At 43.8% G+C, this 17326-nt stretch overlaps 2 protein-coding genes across 3 annotated transcripts in view; one reads left to right on the top strand and one right to left on the bottom strand.

The window, feature by feature from the left end:
• Positions 1–300: 300 nt before the first annotated feature.
• On the bottom strand, positions 301–9561 carry CIAO2A (cytosolic iron-sulfur assembly component 2A). Of its 2 annotated transcripts, XM_064455969.1 has the most exons (5): positions 9333–9559; positions 5421–5585; positions 3636–3685; positions 1805–1850; positions 301–764 (listed from the first exon to the last, which is right to left on the bottom strand). In XM_064455969.1, exons 1-5 carry the CDS (start codon positions 9457–9459, stop codon positions 667–669), a joined length of 486 nt encoding a protein of 161 aa, XP_064312039.1. In that variant the 5' UTR covers positions 9460–9559; the 3' UTR covers positions 301–666. The 2 variants fall into 2 exon arrangements, with proteins under 2 accessions (XP_064312039.1, XP_064312040.1); XM_064455970.1 differs by lacking the exon at positions 3636–3685 and having other exon boundaries at positions 9333–9561.
• A 394-nt stretch (positions 9562–9955) lies between these two features.
• SPG11 (SPG11 vesicle trafficking associated, spatacsin) overlaps positions 9956–17326 on the top strand; it is a 36809-nt gene continuing 29438 nt past the window's right edge. Inside the window, exons 1-8 of the mRNA XM_064455960.1 lie at positions 9956–10233; positions 11271–11455; positions 12279–12506; positions 13293–13491; positions 14050–14187; positions 14931–15394; positions 15643–15788; positions 16844–16976. Coding sequence (XP_064312030.1) covers positions 10022–10233; positions 11271–11455; positions 12279–12506; positions 13293–13491; positions 14050–14187; positions 14931–15394; positions 15643–15788; positions 16844–16976 — 1705 coding nt within the window. The 5' untranslated portion in view covers positions 9956–10021. The remainder of the gene's footprint in view (positions 10234–11270; positions 11456–12278; positions 12507–13292; positions 13492–14049; positions 14188–14930; positions 15395–15642; positions 15789–16843; positions 16977–17326) is intronic.

The following is a 17326-nucleotide window of genomic DNA, read 5'->3' as shown; positions in this document are numbered from 1 at the left end:
AACCGGCAGGATCTTATCCCAGGGTAAAGTTTTCCTGCAGACAATTATAAAGCAGAGCCTGCAGAATCATCAGCACATACTTAAAGAGGAAAAAAAGCAAGTGTTTAGCAGGAATAGTGTCCCAGTAAAGATCTACCTTGTCCTACTCCAGTCCCTTGGCTCCAAATTCTTTTTCTGAATTTAGTTCAGCTTTAACATGTTTATCAACAACAAAGAAGTTGAATGAAATGTCTCCTTCTCTAACAGAAATCTAAACCTAAGCTTAAAGAAAAAAAAAAAGTCTAAACTCAGAATGCAGCATTTCAGTACAAGAATCTGTTTTATTTTTACAGTGCAGTGATTGAAACAATGTAGAAATTTAACTTGCAAAACTGACTTTATAATCACAAGGTCTATCCGAAGGCAATACATAGGTGGTGTTCTGTTTTTAATCATAAAATATTCCTCTGGACACCAGAAATTACAAACTCTGAACACTATACGCAACACTTTTAGAGACTAATTCATCATGATTTAAATCTATCTTATAAACGATTTCTTTTAAAAAAGATGTGGAAGATAAAAAGAACTCAAGTATTAAACTCAAGGCCTTTATTATTATTTTCTTTTAAGCAAAGATATTTTAAGAAATGTATCAAAATGATAACTCTGTGGGTATTATAGCTACTAGTCAGGCTCTGTAACACACTGCTCCACAATTTCACGCAAGTTTGGATTCTCCATCGCAGCTGCTACTCTCTCCTTGTCATTGATTTGCTTGTTGACTGCAAAACATCACAGGAAAGGTAAAGTCAGAAGCAGCTTTCGGTGGCACGTTACACATACTGCATCGGTGACATGACAAATGCTAGATACCACACTGCTGCGAGGACTTTTCAAACCCAGGGAACGGCCAGCTCAAAGGCTGAGAAAACTGCTGTACAGCAACGGTACGTTGTGTCAACTTTATTTTTAGGTGGAAGATATTAGTTGTATAACATGCAAAATTTAAGTTTGTACAATAGGTGGGAAAGCACTGTATGGGCAGGCATTTCAGTTGCGTGGCCTAGAATGAGGAGGTGGTGCCAGACACCACAGAAGGACAAGGCCAGAAGAGTAAGAGGGTGCTCGCCAGCCAGCAGTCTAAGGACAGGGTATCAATAGGAAACTGGGAACAAAGCAAATGGAAGCTCAGTCACCTAAAAGCCAACCATCAAAAACCAAACGTTTTTTACTTTTCCAGTTTAGGAAAAGAATGTAAGATGTACCAATGACAGGTCTTGAAATCAAGCGTGACATTGGTGACAAATTAGTGTTCCCCAGCTTCAGTTTCTAATCGTTCAACCAGAAGAACCGATTTTTCCCACATGAAGATGTCAACTGCTTAAGGACAAAAACGCCTGGGGAAAGGCTCTAACAGCTGTTTAAGCCAGTGACCAGCTATAGCTTCAAAAGAATTCTGATGTCCTGCAAGCTTTACTTTAACACTGACTGAGAAACACGTATTTTTGTTATGATGATGTTAAATAGCAAGATCAACCAGTCCAGAAGTTCTTCATGTTAATTATTCAGCAGCACAGCAGCTTTTGCCATAAACACAACTCAACATCTGCAAGAACGGCAGGGTTTTTTTGTTTAAAACACCCAAACCACCACCAAGCAGAAGCGTATGTTCACAGCACCAAGTCACCTTTTGAAACAGCCTCGCCTATATGTTTCATTTTAAAGCTTTAACAGTATATTCATTTCTGAAAAGGATCGCAAGGTAGGGGGAGAAAAGGACTTCCCAAAAGAACACAAACACACACCCATTAGCTCTACTTACTGTCTTCTTCTGTGGAATGTGTACCTTCAGATATGTAGATTTCCAGCTAGAGGAGAGATCATTAATGTTAGATGCATATATCAACAGTCGAATATATTCATTACTGGAAAAAAATATTGTATAATACACCCACTAGACATGCAATTCATACTTTAAAACATGTTCACAGACAATGAAAGGCTGATCTTAGACTTCGCTGCAACACAATCACAAGACAATCTCTTCCCCCATTTCAGAGAGGCCCCAATAATCTTTCTTCAAAATCGCGGAGGCAGTCATTCCTCACCAACATCGACTGCTCTTGTGAAAAAGTAATTGCCGTTCGGCTGCTGCAAACGGAGTGGAGAACTGGCACTACTTTTCCAGCAAGTTCTCTGCAGGTCACAATTCAGGAATGATTCGTTTAAAAGCCACCAGAAACGCAAGTGTCACTTTCACGAGCTAAGCACTCTGGAAAAGACGTCCTTAGGAAGAGGTTCCTAGTAAGATATTCCCAATGAGCTTTGCTCAGTGATGAGAATCACAGATATCCTATTTGAAAACGGTAGTGTAATGCAGTATCCGTTTCCTATGTGAGAACAGATTATAAGACTAGACTCTAAACAGACCTAAATCACCTTCAAGTATTTAACAGGCCTGGAAAAAACAAACAACAAAAAAACCCCACGCAAGTTGAGCAGCAAGGAGATCACCTATAACTGATGTACCAACAGAAAACCAAGCAAACAAGTCCTATGCCTCTCCTCTTATCTCACTGAAGCTAAGCCTATTTGTTACCCTGTGTCCAGCGTAACAAATCGCTGTCTACCTAATTTTCTAGAAATGCAAGTCTCACTTTACACTGTTTAACTGGGAAGATGCAACTATAAAAACAAAACAACAAAAAAAAAAATCAACACCAGAAATCCTAAGCTAATGAATTTATACTCAAAATTATTTCGAGCAAGCTTCTGAAGGTCTGTAAAAGTCTATGTTTGCCATTACAGGTCTACTCTTAGTTTCTGCTAAGATCCAAACAGCTTTCTTTACAGATGTACTAACCCCATCGCCTGTATAGTTTCTGTCACCCCAGCAGCACAGCCAGGCCTGGCCCCCGTTAGGGACACTATACTGACCAGGGTCAGGTCCGTATGCCACCTATACAGCAGTTCCCAAGACTCAGGTCATAAAGAGATCCCTCAATGCAGTTCCAGTTTCGAATTCTGCAGTTCTTCTGAACTCTAATGAACCTGTTCTGAAGTTTTTACTTCCTAGACAATGCCTCCATGAAGTAGTGGAGCTCCCCGTAACCGGTCTCTAACTGCCAACAGAGTAGTTCTCTTGCTTTCAGGGCTCGCTCACAGAGGGCTGGTCCACTGGAGACAACTCTCAGATATTCCACATGGTACAGCAGAGTCACTAACTATTAATATTTTATATTTATGATGCTCAGACATACTGAAATACTGCAGAAGGCCAAATTCCTTTTCCACAAGGCAAGAGTATGACTTCCATTCTTCGTATCACTGGACTTGAAAACTCCCTCTTTTCCACCAAGCAAGAACCCGAATGACGGCTGGTGAGGAAGTCCCTTGAAACACCGCGTGTTTCAGAAGTGCAGCAATAAATGGTCTTTTGTAAAGGAAAGGAAGCACCATGGTTATTCACAAATCCCTTCAGGTGCTACAGGGTACTGCAACATTCACACTCTCCACAGGCAAACGACAAGCCTTAAGACGACCCCATCCTTAATCCCAGCTTGCAAGTTACTCAGCCCTACAGCACAGACTCTATTAGAGAGCTGGGCGTACATTCTTGTAGTTTAAAGCAAGTTCCAGAACAGATACTTTACCTTATGTCTAAAAGGCAAACATCTCTGAAGTTTTATTCTTAAACAAAGGCCTGTTTAAACAAAACAGATAAGAGATTTTCTTGTAAAATTCAAGGTTTGAGGTGCATTTTCAGAGAATCCATATTTAACAATGAAAACCACTAGTATAATTGACAACCTCCTCCTTTAGCATTCTGAGCAGCATAAGCCACAGAGGAAACTAACTAATCTGCTGCTTGACCCTTTGGACTTAGTTTCTCAGCTAAGCTCATACCCGCCTTGCAAGCTTAGGAGGTCTCTGGTCTCTAAACACCTCCTAGAAACACTAAATACAGACAGATTCCCCCATTTCCAGCTTTCTTCTCTATTTCTGATAGACCTTCCTGGCTGTCGCTGTGGCTGCATCTGTACTGAGAAGAATGCTTGTTTTTTCTAACATTTGTTAAAAAAAATCCAACATAAATTGTTTGAAGAACACAAGCCTGCAATGACTTGGGAGCAATTCGCACTCATAACTTCACTATTTAGTGTCTAACTGAGCAGAGGGGCGGTGTGGTTCATCTTTGGGAGCGATATCCAAGTCTGGGGACACTCCTACCACCAGCCCACTGCAGTTTCCCCACAAAGCCTGGCTTTGCGATGAGCTGCACATGGACAAAGCCATACCGCAGCCCCACGTTGTCTTCAGGCTGAGCCAGTGGTAACAGCAATAGAAAACACTCCCCGGAAGAACTACCAGCTTGGAGTACTCTCTACAGATAAGGAAGTTTGGAAGAAAACCCCTGTTTACTGCTCACATTCTTACATATACCACCCAACTATTCAAAACAGCTACGACAACCCCTTCCCGTAACAGCTTGAGGAACTGCACTTCAGAGGTCACACAATAGCGATAGCAACCGCACAATCAGACAGACATCAAAGACCTGGCTGACATTTAAGTGCCGAGAATGTGATTAGCACGAAGTTTAAGATTTGACATACACACTGTTGATTCTCAGGTCTAAGCCTTAACCCACTGACATTCCTAACGGGGTCAAACTATGAATAAATTAGCACAGTTTGGCATGCTGCTGCTTTACTATCTACACTTTACTTCCTAGGCTAAGCTGCAAAGGTTTATTTAGGCATAAATACACATACTTCTTCATTAAAGACTTACTTTCCCTTAAATCTTTAAAATAGACTGAGAAATCCTAGTATCGGTATGTAACAGTAAGAGTTGCTAACCTTGGTACATTTAAAGAAACCATTTCAGAGGTCTCAGACGTGACTTTTCAGATGTGATCCCACCACAATAAGGAAGAAAAAAGGCCAAATAAGCCAGCATAGATTCTCATTCAACTTAATTGCTTTCAAACTCCTAAGGGTCTGGACTTTTTTTTTGTGTTCTTGGATTGGATGTGGGGTTTTTTGTACATGTGTGAGAATAGAGCCGTCCATAGGGTAAGGGAAAGTAAGGGAAACAATCGTAAAGTTTTAACATTTTTTTAAATTTAAGAGCTGACATTATGTTTAATTTAACATTACTAAAATAATTTGGAAAATCTAAAGATGGAATTCTGTACCACTTCCCAGTAGATTTTTGAGAGCTTCTCTTTGAAGTGTTTCCCTAACTTCACAAAAACAGACGGACTTCCCCACATTTCTTCTGTTTTTTGTTTGTTTGTGTTGTTCTCAAGGTGAAATTCCTGGGCAAACTGCTGGCAAAGCAATTCTGAATTTTAACTAAGACTGATGTTATTCAGACAACGTCAAATTCACTTTAGGCTCATTGTTACAGATTTAACAGAACAGAAATCTTACCAATGAGAGTAGCCAAAGAGCAATGAGGTACTGTTGGTGTAAACCTGATGATAACCAGATACTCGTCTTCACCTATCTCGTGCACTTCAACACAGCTTTCCGTTACCACTTCCAGTTCTTCTAAAGTATTAGGTTTCTCCGGGTCCCGGATAGTACGGATTATATCTAAAGCAGAAGACAAGCAACCAATAATAAAGTAGCTTTCCTGAATTTAATAAAAGGTACTTTTATTAGAAACCGTCTTCCCAGCACTGTTTATTTTGCTCCTCTTCCAAAAAGGCAGAGCAGTAAATACCAGTGATATATTATCTCACAAATTGCTTCAGAACTGGGCAAATTGAGGCATTTGCTGTTCACTGTGCACATACTTTTCACATTCCAGTTCTAAACTTGCTATTATTTTTACAATCCCATTACAATAAATAGAAATCAAAACATGCCTTTTAAAGGATATGTATTACCTTCGGAGCTACAGGTCATTTAATATTAGCTTATCCAAAAAATACACACAGAGGTAGTATTTCAGGTAGGTTTGCTTGCCTTTCAGGTTTTGCAAAATCTAACTTATTAACAAGACAAGACAGATTTCCTTCTCATCCTCTTGTCTCCACTTCCCAGCCTGGGCCTCAGAGGTAAGATTTTGAAGCCACCTTAAGGGAAGCCGATACAAAAACAATGCACTAATCCGTATTTATCTGTATCAACAGTCACCTCCTTAGCTTGTAAAACGTGGAGATCAACTAGTTTTCATATTCCTGTATAGAAAATGATAAGCAGCATTGCCTTCTATAGGAGCAACGCATTCTGGATTAGCTTAAGGAGATTTCATCATACAATGAAATGGAATTACATCTATTGTTGCTTTCTCCATAGAACAAAAGGTTTTAAAGTAATATTCAGAAGCTACAATATTTGATTATAGGGCGCTGAGAAGTAATGCACAAGAGAGTACGTGAATTCAGTAAATTTCCTGGGCCTGAAAAAAATAAGTCCTGCACTTCAATGTATTTGCTGAGTAATGCAGCACGGAAGGAAAGGCAACGAGATCTCTAGCCTATGCACATCTGTGCCACGTACACAGCATAACTTGAAGAGACACTAATTTTGACAGTGAAGGCCAAACCTAACAAGCGCCCAGCTGTCACATCTCACTTGCTTCTGCCTTGTATGCAGTTGTTTGCCCCTAGAAATGCAAGTACAAGCATTTCTGGTATAAGGTATCTAAAGGGATACAGGTTAAGCTCATTTTAAAAAAAACAGGTTTAAAAAAAAAAAGAAGGGGGAGGTATTTTTAGCTAGCTGTAGTGATTTTCTTTTTAGCACAGGCCTACCGATAGCTCTGCTGCAATAGCTCTAACGGTATTGTGAAAGCAAGCGTGACACCAGGCTTCACTACTGCAAATTACTCCAGCCTATCTTCAGGTACAGACCGACCCACCCAGCTCCTAACTCGAGAGCTGCAAAGCTGCGTTCAGTGCCTTCCCGCCGTTAAGCTGATAGGCCCAGCCTCTCAGCAGGCACCACAGGCAGAGTACAGCATGGCACTAATATTGCTATATTATTTCCAGGCAGGCAGGAAGCAGGCAGCCAGCGGGCAGGAATGGCAGCTCGTGTCTGTCTGGACTCCATCTGCGCAGGCATACCCTAAAGCCTCTGACCTGCGAGGGAGGAAAAGACTTGTTTTTGTACAGTTGTATAAGCTTTCACTCCTGGTACTCACCTCGCCTTCCCAGAGCATCTCACCCTCCTGCAAGGGCTACTCAAATTGCTCTCAAAGCCGAGGTAATCCTTTCAGCAGGGCTGGGAAACACTTGCTGTCCCAAGTAAGCTGTTATCGCTCATACCATAAAACAGAATTTGGGATGAATGAGAGAACTTAGCCCCATTCCCTAACCTCCAGGGAAGCAGACAACTGCTCGAACCGCTCTGAAGCGCCTAGCCTCTCTGTCTACACCGCAAGGATGCGATGCTGCTGAACTGCAAAGCTAGGAGACACAGCAGATGCCACAAGGCTATTTGTTGTGTGTTCCCAAAGAATTGATAACTCTCCCCTCAATTACATTAAGGATTGTGATGGTAACAGGCAAACAAACTGTCTAGATTTATTAGAACGTGTTCCAGCAGACAGATTAATAGTCTCATTTGTCAAACCACTAAAAAGTACTTTCACCTTTTTTCCATTGTTTGGTCTCTTCTATAACTTTTTGCTTAAAGCCTCAAACTACAGAAGTCTGCCCAAACAAACTACCTCAACAAAAACAGAAAGACGACTTAAAGATGGGATTGATCTTGCAACATCTAACCCCGTTTGATTTTAAGCAGGGGAACTCTCACTGACATTTTATCTGTAAGAATAGAATAGTTCAGTTGGAAGGGACCTACAATGATCATCCACTCCAACCAAAATTACTTCATATATACGTACATCGGAATTATCTTCACATACACATTTCCTTGTAATTTCTGACACACTTCTTCCTCTATTTTTAAATTTTACCCTTTTTCTATGTGAAAAGCCCCACTTAAAGAAGAAATCAATTACTTCGCCAAGCAGCGTGAGGAACACTGAGGTTGATTTAGTTCAGTGGTACTTCACGGATGTCTCTGGTCTTTGAAATTTTACACAGACAGATGCTTTAGTTCCGCAAAGATCATGCACAAGCACAACCCTACGGACGAACCAAAATCAACAGGGCTACTTACATGCATAAGGTTCATAAGCTAAGTTATTACTTTGAACCACTGATGCTTTAAAGTAACTATATTTAAACATCACTCAAGTTTTAAAATTGAGTTTGCTTTACATTGTTTCCTCTTCTATTCTTCCTAGATGAAAGTGTGTACAGTGCTGCATAAAATCCTCACACGGCTCCTAACTGCCTACAAAAAACCAGTACCTTGAAGCTTGACAATGCTTTTGGAATCCTCCGAGATCCTACACGCAGCAATTCCATAGGTGAAATCTCTCCGTATTTTACAAAAAAACTCAGTCATTCAGTGACAGAAATCTCCATTTCACTGGACTATTTTGCTGACCTTTCTGGAATTACTTGCCTTTCCAGGTGTGTCCAGCTCCTTTTCTGTCTAAGGGGATGAAACACCAGGGTGACTCCCCCCAAGGCAGGGACTGAGCAAGCCCAGCAGCAGTCCAGCCCCTTCCCACAGCCTCGGGAGCGGGGAAGCAGCGGCAGCATCACCCGCCAGCCAGGCGGTGCATTTAGACAGCTCTCTCAGCGCACTGTTTTGCTCAGGATTCCAACAGCGACCACGGCAGATGCTCCATCCCAAGGTCACAAAATCCACCCCACCTCCAGACGCAGCCTGGGGCTGGCAGTGTGGCTGGGGAAAGCTAGCAGGCACCCAAGGCAGGCCCTCACCCTTCCCTTAACGCTGCCAGCACCCCAAGGGTAACCCCTCCCTGCCCCACATCCCTGGCAGTGATTCCAACTCCCAAGTACGCCAAATACACCTCCTTCCTCTCCTTCCTGCCCCACAGCCAGAACAGCCGCCTTCGCTCCAGCCCCTCAGGGACCCCCACAGAGGGCTCCCGCACACTCAGCCCCGGGACACGGCTCTCGGCCCCCCGAAAGGGCCGGGCAGGGCCTGGCTTCCCCCAGCTCGCACCCCCCCAAGGGCGCAGCACCAACGGCCCCCAGGGCCCCTTATGGATCCATGGCTCCTCACAGACCTTCCACGGCCCCTCACAGACCCCTGCCCCACATCCCCTCACGGACCCCCACATATCCCCCACTCCTCACGGACCCCCACAGACCCTCATGGACCCCCACCCCACAGCCCCACAGCCCCTCATAGACCCCCGGCCCCCCACCCCCTCATGGACCCTCGGCCCCCGCGGCCCCACGCCTCGCAAAGGGACGACCCCTGAACCCCCAACAGCCCTACGACAGTCACCGTAAACCTCGAGCGCCTTGTCCTGCTCCATGGCCTTGTTCCGGGGGGCATGGCAGCCCCTACGCAGCCCGGAGTACCACAGCACCCTGCTCAGCGTGTGCGACAGGAGCCCCAACACCAGCGACATCCTCCCACTCCGCCATGGGAGAGCGCGCACCGGGCCCTCACGGCCACCGTCGCCGCCGCCGCCACCGGGAAGTTCCTCGTGGGGCGGGGCCAAGCCTGAGGGCGGGACCTCGGCAACCTCGACCCCGCATAGAGGCGGAGATAGGTTGTTGATGCCCTGTAGGCGGGGTCATGCTGTGCATGCTCCGCCCAGGGGGCGGGGAGGGGGTGTGGCTAGCCGGTCCCTCAGCGTTGGCGGGATTTTACTGCTGGTTGTCCCCGCGGGTCTCCCCCAGGCGTTGTGGTGAATATAAAGGCCCCCGGAGGACATTCGCCTACCTTGATCTCACCGCCCGCGGGGAGCGAAGGTGGCGGCAGGCCGGTCCGCTCCCGCCGCAGCCGGCACTTACGGAGACTACAGCTCCCAGCGGGCGTTGCCCCCTCCGCCCTCCGGCGCTGGGCCGCGATGCCTGCTGGGAGTTGTAGTCGCGCCACGGCATTGGTCAGCGCTGTCAGCTGCCCGGAAGGGAAGGTCGCCTTGTCCAAGATGGCGGCGGTCGGGTGCTAGTCTCTACCTGAGGAAGATGGAGGGGGCGAAGCGGGAGCTGCGTGTGCTGCTGGCGCCCCTCTTGTTGGGGGCGCGGGGCTCCCTGCGGGACGTAGCCCAGGCCCGGCTGAGCAGGGGCCAGGACGCTCTGGGCAGTCTCCTGGTCCCTGGTGGGATCTACTTGGAGTCCCTGGTGCCGAGCGGCGGCGGCCGGGCCCGGGGCAGCGTCCTCCCGGGAGCGTGGGCTGAGTAAGTGGCAGGGGGTGACAGGAGAAGCGGGGGTCGGGGGGGGGGTCCTCCGGCGTCGCTGTGCTGCGGTGAGAGGCGCCGGGTGACCCCAGGGGCTGAGGGCGCCCCCCGAAAGGGAGCAGAGCCACCCTGGGGAGGGCAGGCCCTGAAAGCTGCAGGAGTCCGAGGGGGACTCAGAAACCCTACCTTGAAATGGGATGCTTTCCTCTTAAAATCCCGTTGCTGGAGGGGACGTTGGTTTGTATCTACTTATTTGTCTAGTTGTGGGTGTATTCATTTCAGTAGATCAAAAAAAAAAACCACCAGGAGAAGAAAATTCGTCTGGTTTTGTTGAGTTGCTGGTTTAAAATTTCACAGTGCCCTGATCACTTGAGTTTCTTGACTGCTGGTCAGGGGCAGGCTCTTGTGCGTGACACTCAGCAATCACAAGATGTTTTTAATCTGCTTAAGTAGCTTCTAATGCTGAGTCAAAACCACAGTCACATTGTGTTTCTAAACATCCGCAGTGTCAAGCAGTACCAACGCTGTTACATTGCTCTAGTCACGTGTTGCACGCTGTGCCATCCTAAGTGGCCTTTTAGCCGTTTCCTCTCTGTCTGCTCCCCTCTCTGTACGAGAGCAGGTGCGGAGACAGACACCTGAAGAGCTTCTCAGCCCAGGCAATGGGGAAATGGGAAATATGCTCTGTGTCTCCCTAGCTGGCAGTGCGGATGTTCCTCCTCCTAAAAGAAGTCCTGAAGCGGAGCATCACTTTCGTGGCACATGCTGTGGATGGCTGAAGGAGAGAAACACACAAGGATAGGAAAACCCTGTATTCTTGAAAGGAAGAGAAGGAGGGATTCCCCAGGCGCTGCTTGCATTGCAGTCTCTACTAGGGATGAAATAGCCTTTGGTATTGGGAGGGGGCGGCGGCAGAATCTCTACTGCAAAAGATTAAAATTATGCTATCCATCGTTAGCACGCTTCCAGAACTGTTCAGTTTATGAAATGTGGAAAGAGAACAAGGTCAGTAAACATACTGAATGTTGTATCTTCAGCTTCATGTGGGAGAATACAGAAGATGATGATCTGCAAGCAGACAAGACAAAAATACTGGCTCTTAGTAAAAGTCATGAACTGTTTGTCTATGAATTCACTATAGAAGATGGAAAATACAACCCGGTTTCCCTGCACAGTTGTAAGGAAGATACACTTAAAAAGCTCCTTGAAGCTAAAAACATTAGTGAGTAAATTTCAATGTGTATTCCGTATTTGAAATTATTACGGGTCTCATTCCGCTTCACGTAGTGAAACAAACCGAGGCAGTAGGATTGAACACTAGGGAAACATCACATACTCTCACACTGATTTAAACTGATCAGCAGCGGTATTAATGAACTTGAAGAATAATAGTGACCTTTCTGTAGTCAGAGCTGACATCATTAGAGGGAATTAAATTGTTGTAGGGTGAGGTGTTTGGATGATACAAAGTTAAAAATAAACTTTAATAAAATGTGTTCACGCAACCCTGCTATTTCAAACTTTCCCTTTAATATTGGCACTGATGGGAAGAAAATGCAGAGGTAGGGCTCCTCGCTAATCCTGCAAAAACTAATTATGTGTTTCGCCTTGCGTTTTATGATTAGATCACAATCATATCATGTACAAATGCAGTGTACAGTTAGAACGCACAGTCTTTCCAGGACCTAGACCTCTGATGTTTTACATGTTCTTAAACAGTCTCCATTGCTGAAGTACTTTTATTTCCCAAGATTGTAGTTTTTATCTTCAGCGCTGATTGAAATAATATTTCGTGATGATTTTTTGTGTTCTTCATCGTATCGCTCGCTTAAAAAGCCTGCACTATTTTAGGAAACTGTTCTAAAATTAGTTCTTCTAACAGAAAGTGGCATTTAAAACAAAACAAGCCCTTGCCCCCCTCCCCAGTCCCAACTTTTATTAAGGTGGTAGCAAAGGCAATGATTTGAGCGGTAATTTTCTTGAGATATCTTTACAAATGGAAAGTAGCAGATTGTTGTAATCCTAAAATATCTTTAAATTTACAGGTCTGCCTTCAATTTTCTCTTTGAAGATACTGTCTTTTAAAAGCAGCAGATGCATACTTCTGCTCAATAAGTTTATTGTTGTGCATCTCGCCTTTCCTGGAAAAGACTCGCCCTCAGAGACACGTGACTGCTTTACCCTTGACCTGCCTCCGCAAGTTTTAGAAAGGATAACGGACGCACACTTCGGCAGGGGGATCCTGTTCTTGTTAGATAGTTCTGGCTGGATTTGTATCCTTTGCAGTAGAGACTAGCTCTCGGTGTAAATGATCTGGAAGAACAAAGTCGGTTTTCTTTTCAGTTGGGGTTAAGCAGAAATTTCTTGAAAGATGTTCCAGTGTCTGTTTTGAAGATGCTTTCAATAAAGGGGCTGTGTAGTGAAGTGCTAGTTAACGCCGTAAAAAATGCCATGTATCAAATGTAGTTTCTCGGCATGCCACTGGAAATCTGTTTCACACTGGAGTAATGGTTTTCAGCACTTTTGATATGTGGATCTGTGTATAACGGGCTTATATCTACTGTCCCTAACCTTTCTTAATTACATCCCTTAGAAATTATGTACAGATATACAGGGAAACACAGCTTGGAAACCAGACAGCTGTCTTCTGTGTTCTAATGACCGTGAGCTCACACCTGGCAGGCTGTTCCGCAAGGTGCTCGACTAACCTATTCGTTGTCAATTTTTTCTGACACCTGTGTAAAACAATGCAGTAAAGTCAGGTTATTTTTCCCTCCTACTTGTATAACTGCCAATATACATTTGCCCCAGCTCACTTCTAAGTATAAGTTGAGTCTTTTGAGACGGTACAAGTTGTGTGTTTGTACAGCACCAAGCACGATTCACGTCTGATCCTAGCTGAGCTTAGACTGCTCCTGTAAAACAGTTCTAAACGTTCTGTTGTGCAGAGATTGGCCTGGACCACAAAGCTGGCAGAAATTCACCGTCTTCCCCTTCTATGTAATGTCTCGTTTGTTGGACAACCCGAGGCCTGGTGTTTTCTTTGACACTCTTTAAAGACATATTTGACTCTTTTGATGGTGCAAATCTAGCGAATGTCAACATAGCGCTCTGGCAGGGAGATGTGCCGGGTGAGGGCAGGAGTCCAGCCCTCACATCGCCTCTTGCTGCGGTGAAAGTGTCGCATGATCTCGCTGTCGCTGTGATCATCAGTTCTTCCAACTGCGCCATCTCTGTGGATCTAAATGCGTACTTCAGGTATGTTGGCAGCAGAATTCCTACATGAAAGGTTTGAGTACAGCTAACATTAAAAGGTGCCTAACCTTGGTCCTATAATAGTTGAGCTGCTGTCAGCTTTTTATTTTGAGTCTGGCTCTGTGGTAGAGCAGAAATTTCATATTTGAAGATTGCCCATTATTATTTTCTCCAATTTATGCTCTGTCACTTTAACAAATAGGAAAACTTTGTATTGGACTTCTTGTTTTTTCTGGGAAGGTTAGGATACGTGCTGGCAATTAGTGCCAGTGGTGGCTGGTAGCACCTTTTAGAAATACAGTAGGGTATGGGATTGTTAAACTATTCTGATACAGCTGTACTGATTTTGCTTAATAAATTAGGACTAGGTTGTAATCTAGAGGTGTTGTCCACCTCAAATGAAATAGCATCGGGTTTTGATGGCTTACCTGGATACATGTTTGTGATTGCTGTTAATCTGAGAGAAAACTGCTTCGCTGAGAGCTCCTGAAGGAGTTAAACATGAAGGAAAAGAATGCCTTAAATCATCTGAGGGAGGTTAAATCTATTATTTCTTTACAGGCAGTTCCCTGGGCATTTGCTCTGTAAGAGAGATTCTGAAAATCTCCTGGTGACGCCTCCTGAAGGACTTGATGAGGATGAGCTCGCCAGTTCTGACTATAGCATGGAGCTTCTGTCATTGCCTTTCCGCACAGACAGGTACACAATGAAAATACTTTGTAAAACAGGCTGGGTTTTGCCTCCTTTAGGTCGTCTATTAATAAACTGCTCATTTTTAAAAAAATTGTAGTTGTGGCAAGTAAAATCAGCTCATTCTGCTTTATATCTTTTGAATGTTGGGGTGATGTTAGGGAATGGGCTGAGACAACTTTACATACGTTGGTGAACACCTTCCCAATTAATTACTGTTTAGGGTGTTACCTTGCCTTTGAACCTGTATTGAAAGATTTTTGTATTGCAGGTACTTTACAGTTAGTTGTGTGTTTAGCACAGATGGGTGCAGGTGGACTTCAAGATATTTTGTGTTAATGTAAAACATGTTAACTGTGTTGTTACCCTTAGTGTTAGAGGTGTTAATACTAATAAAATACGTTAATTATAACTTGATGTAAATGTAAGAATTTAATTCCAGAAGTGAGTATTTCATTCTACCTTTTTTTTTAATTGATGGTGCCATTTTCTTTGAGGAAAACAAAATTTTTACTAAAAATGCTCGGCTTCACAGACATTGTCAGCTCGTGCAGCTGTGATCATTCAACTTGGCTGCAAACAGTATTTAAATAGAAATAAACAGAACATGTTAAGCTCAAAATGCAAGATGCTGGACGGAATCTATAAGCTTAAAATTCTATTATTTAACTGAGGAAACTTGAAAAATGTATTTATCGCCCTGTTCTTGGAGTACCACCTGGTATCACAGGTAACTTCTTCCTTCACCGCAGGTCCTGGAAGGCACACTTAGCCTCACTGTGTGATACAGTCAGGAGAAGGCAGCCAGGTTCTCCAGATACGGTGAATGACTTGAATTTACCTTGGTATCAGTTTTTCACCCATCTTGAAGATCATGATCCTGAAATCTATGAAAATTCTGAAAAGATGGTGGCTTTTGTTCCACGGGCTGTTACGTGGGCCCCTTCCAAACCGCTACAAAGCGATGGTACAAACCTCGGCGACGCGAGGCAGCGATGGAAACGAATCCCCGCAGAAGCAGCACAAGAAGTGGTGAAACTGGAGTGCAAATTGGTAACTGGAGCTAAAGCCCTGTTTGTAGTATCAACAAGTGACAAAGGAGTGACTCTCGCTCTCTGGGATTTTGAGTCGCAGGATGTGACTTATTACCACTTTGGCAAAAACAGCATGTATGTGGATTGCAGTGAAGAGGTGCCATTATGTCTACTTCTGACAGGTGAGGGGGTTTTTATGTTTGTTCTGATAAAAGCTGGTTTGTTTTGGCTTGTTTTTCCTTTTTTAGTGCTCTCTCCTGTCTGCCTGGCTGCTGTTGTCCAATTTCTAATGCATCCTTGCTGAGGTGAAATCCAAACGGAGTCGCCGCAGCTTTGCGTCGCTATTTTAGAAGAGAGGCAGTAGATAGAAATGTTGGTGTGTAGGAACTTGCTTCTGTATTTTTAATTATGGTTTCATTCTCTTATTTAGAGGACGGTCTCTCCTTAGTTCTGTTTGGTTTAACTCAAGACGAGTTTTTGAATAGATTGATGATCTATGGCAGCGCTGGAGTCGTAGATTCTGTTTGTCATCTCAATGGATGGGAACGATGTTCAATTCCGATACATGCGCTAGAGGTAAAGAAATCTGCTTCCTGTCTTACAGATAACAAAAATACTTCTTTAAAGTAATGAACGCAGTTTAGCATTGTTAATGGTGGTTTTGGACACAATTAAAAGTATGCCTTAAGAACCTAGGGGAAAAAAGTAGTGTTTTAGTTATTAAATAAACAATGAAAAACCTGAGTAACCCAGATGAGTAACGCAAAAGAAGAAATGCAGCAACAAAGTTAGCGTGCATAAAAAAAAATATAAACTAAGCAGCGCTCAAAAATCCCTCTTAATTGGACCCAAAAGCATTTTTTGCCAATTTCTGCAGCAGTTTTTGTCCTCTTAGAAAATGTCAAATATTAGAATAAACCCTTGGATCTAGATTTTTGTTTTTATCACACTGCTTTTGTAAAGGCAAGAGGAGAACTTAAAGCCACCAGATGTTGCTTGGTATCCCTAAACAATAGGTGATAAAGTATTTTTAATGTGCCAGACGACAAAACAGATCTTGTGTCTCTGCAGTTTTCCAGTGCTCTAGTTCTGCTTCCGGGTGACAGAGATCCTTGTCTGTGTTGTTCCAGAAGTCTGGGACTCTGTAACAGTCTGTCCACACCATCGCTCAGTACAGTGTCGGTCTGGTGTCAGTTCTGTGTGGAGGGAGGGGGGAGCTTTGGTGAGGACATTCGGTAGGGTTCTTCTGGTTTTGTTTGAAGGGAGTGACAGGGAATTGGTGGGGGGCGTGTCACAGCAGTTGCCAGATGCTCTAAGCTTATTCAAAGTCCTGATTCTCACAGTACTTATTTTATATCCCAAATTAAGCTCTCTAATAAATTGCTGAGTTAACATTTTGTCTCCGAAGAAACAGGGCAGGGTTTCTGCAAAGCCTGTGAAAGGAGCATGGCGGGTACTGAATGGGTCACCCTGGTATTTCAGGCTACAGGAGTTGCACACGTAGTGTAAATTTCTTCTTCTTTTCTGCGTGTATACTTTGTCACTGAGTATGAGGTAAAAATACCAGCAGCAAATGTATAATATCTATTTTTAGAATACATGCATAATTGTTCTACTGCATGTTTGTCTAGACAGGTTTGGAAAATCGTCAGCTAGACACAGTAGACTTATTTTTAAAAAGCAAAGAAAGTCTTTTCAGTCTGTCCGCACCCTGCTCTGGACCTGAACAGCCTGCTGGTAGCGCATCCCAGTCATACCTGAAAAGTAAGTGGTTCTTTCAGCTACGCAGAGTTTTAAATTGAATCGCCTTTCTGTTTATGGCTATGTGTTTGTGAAAACAGAGTGAATTGCCTGTGCTCATGTATGTTTGGGTGATGCTATATTGCAGCTCCTCTACTTCTGGAAAATAAGAGCAAAAAGGTGCATGTGTGGCGTTTTTTGTTGTGCTCTGATATTGGCATACGTATTACAGGCATCTTGATGTGAAGGCAGAGCACGTTACATATATTGTTTGACACATTTAAGAAGCTTTTGTAGCATACCTTTATGACTTTTAACTTAAACTTTAAATTTATGTGACCAGGCATATGGTAGAATGCAGATGTTTTAACTTC

This window comes from Phalacrocorax carbo, chromosome 7 (assembly GCF_963921805.1).
Source record: "Phalacrocorax carbo chromosome 7, bPhaCar2.1, whole genome shotgun sequence".
Taxonomy (NCBI): domain Eukaryota; kingdom Metazoa; phylum Chordata; class Aves; order Suliformes; family Phalacrocoracidae; genus Phalacrocorax; species Phalacrocorax carbo.
This window is presented reverse-complemented; position numbering and strand designations above follow the sequence as displayed.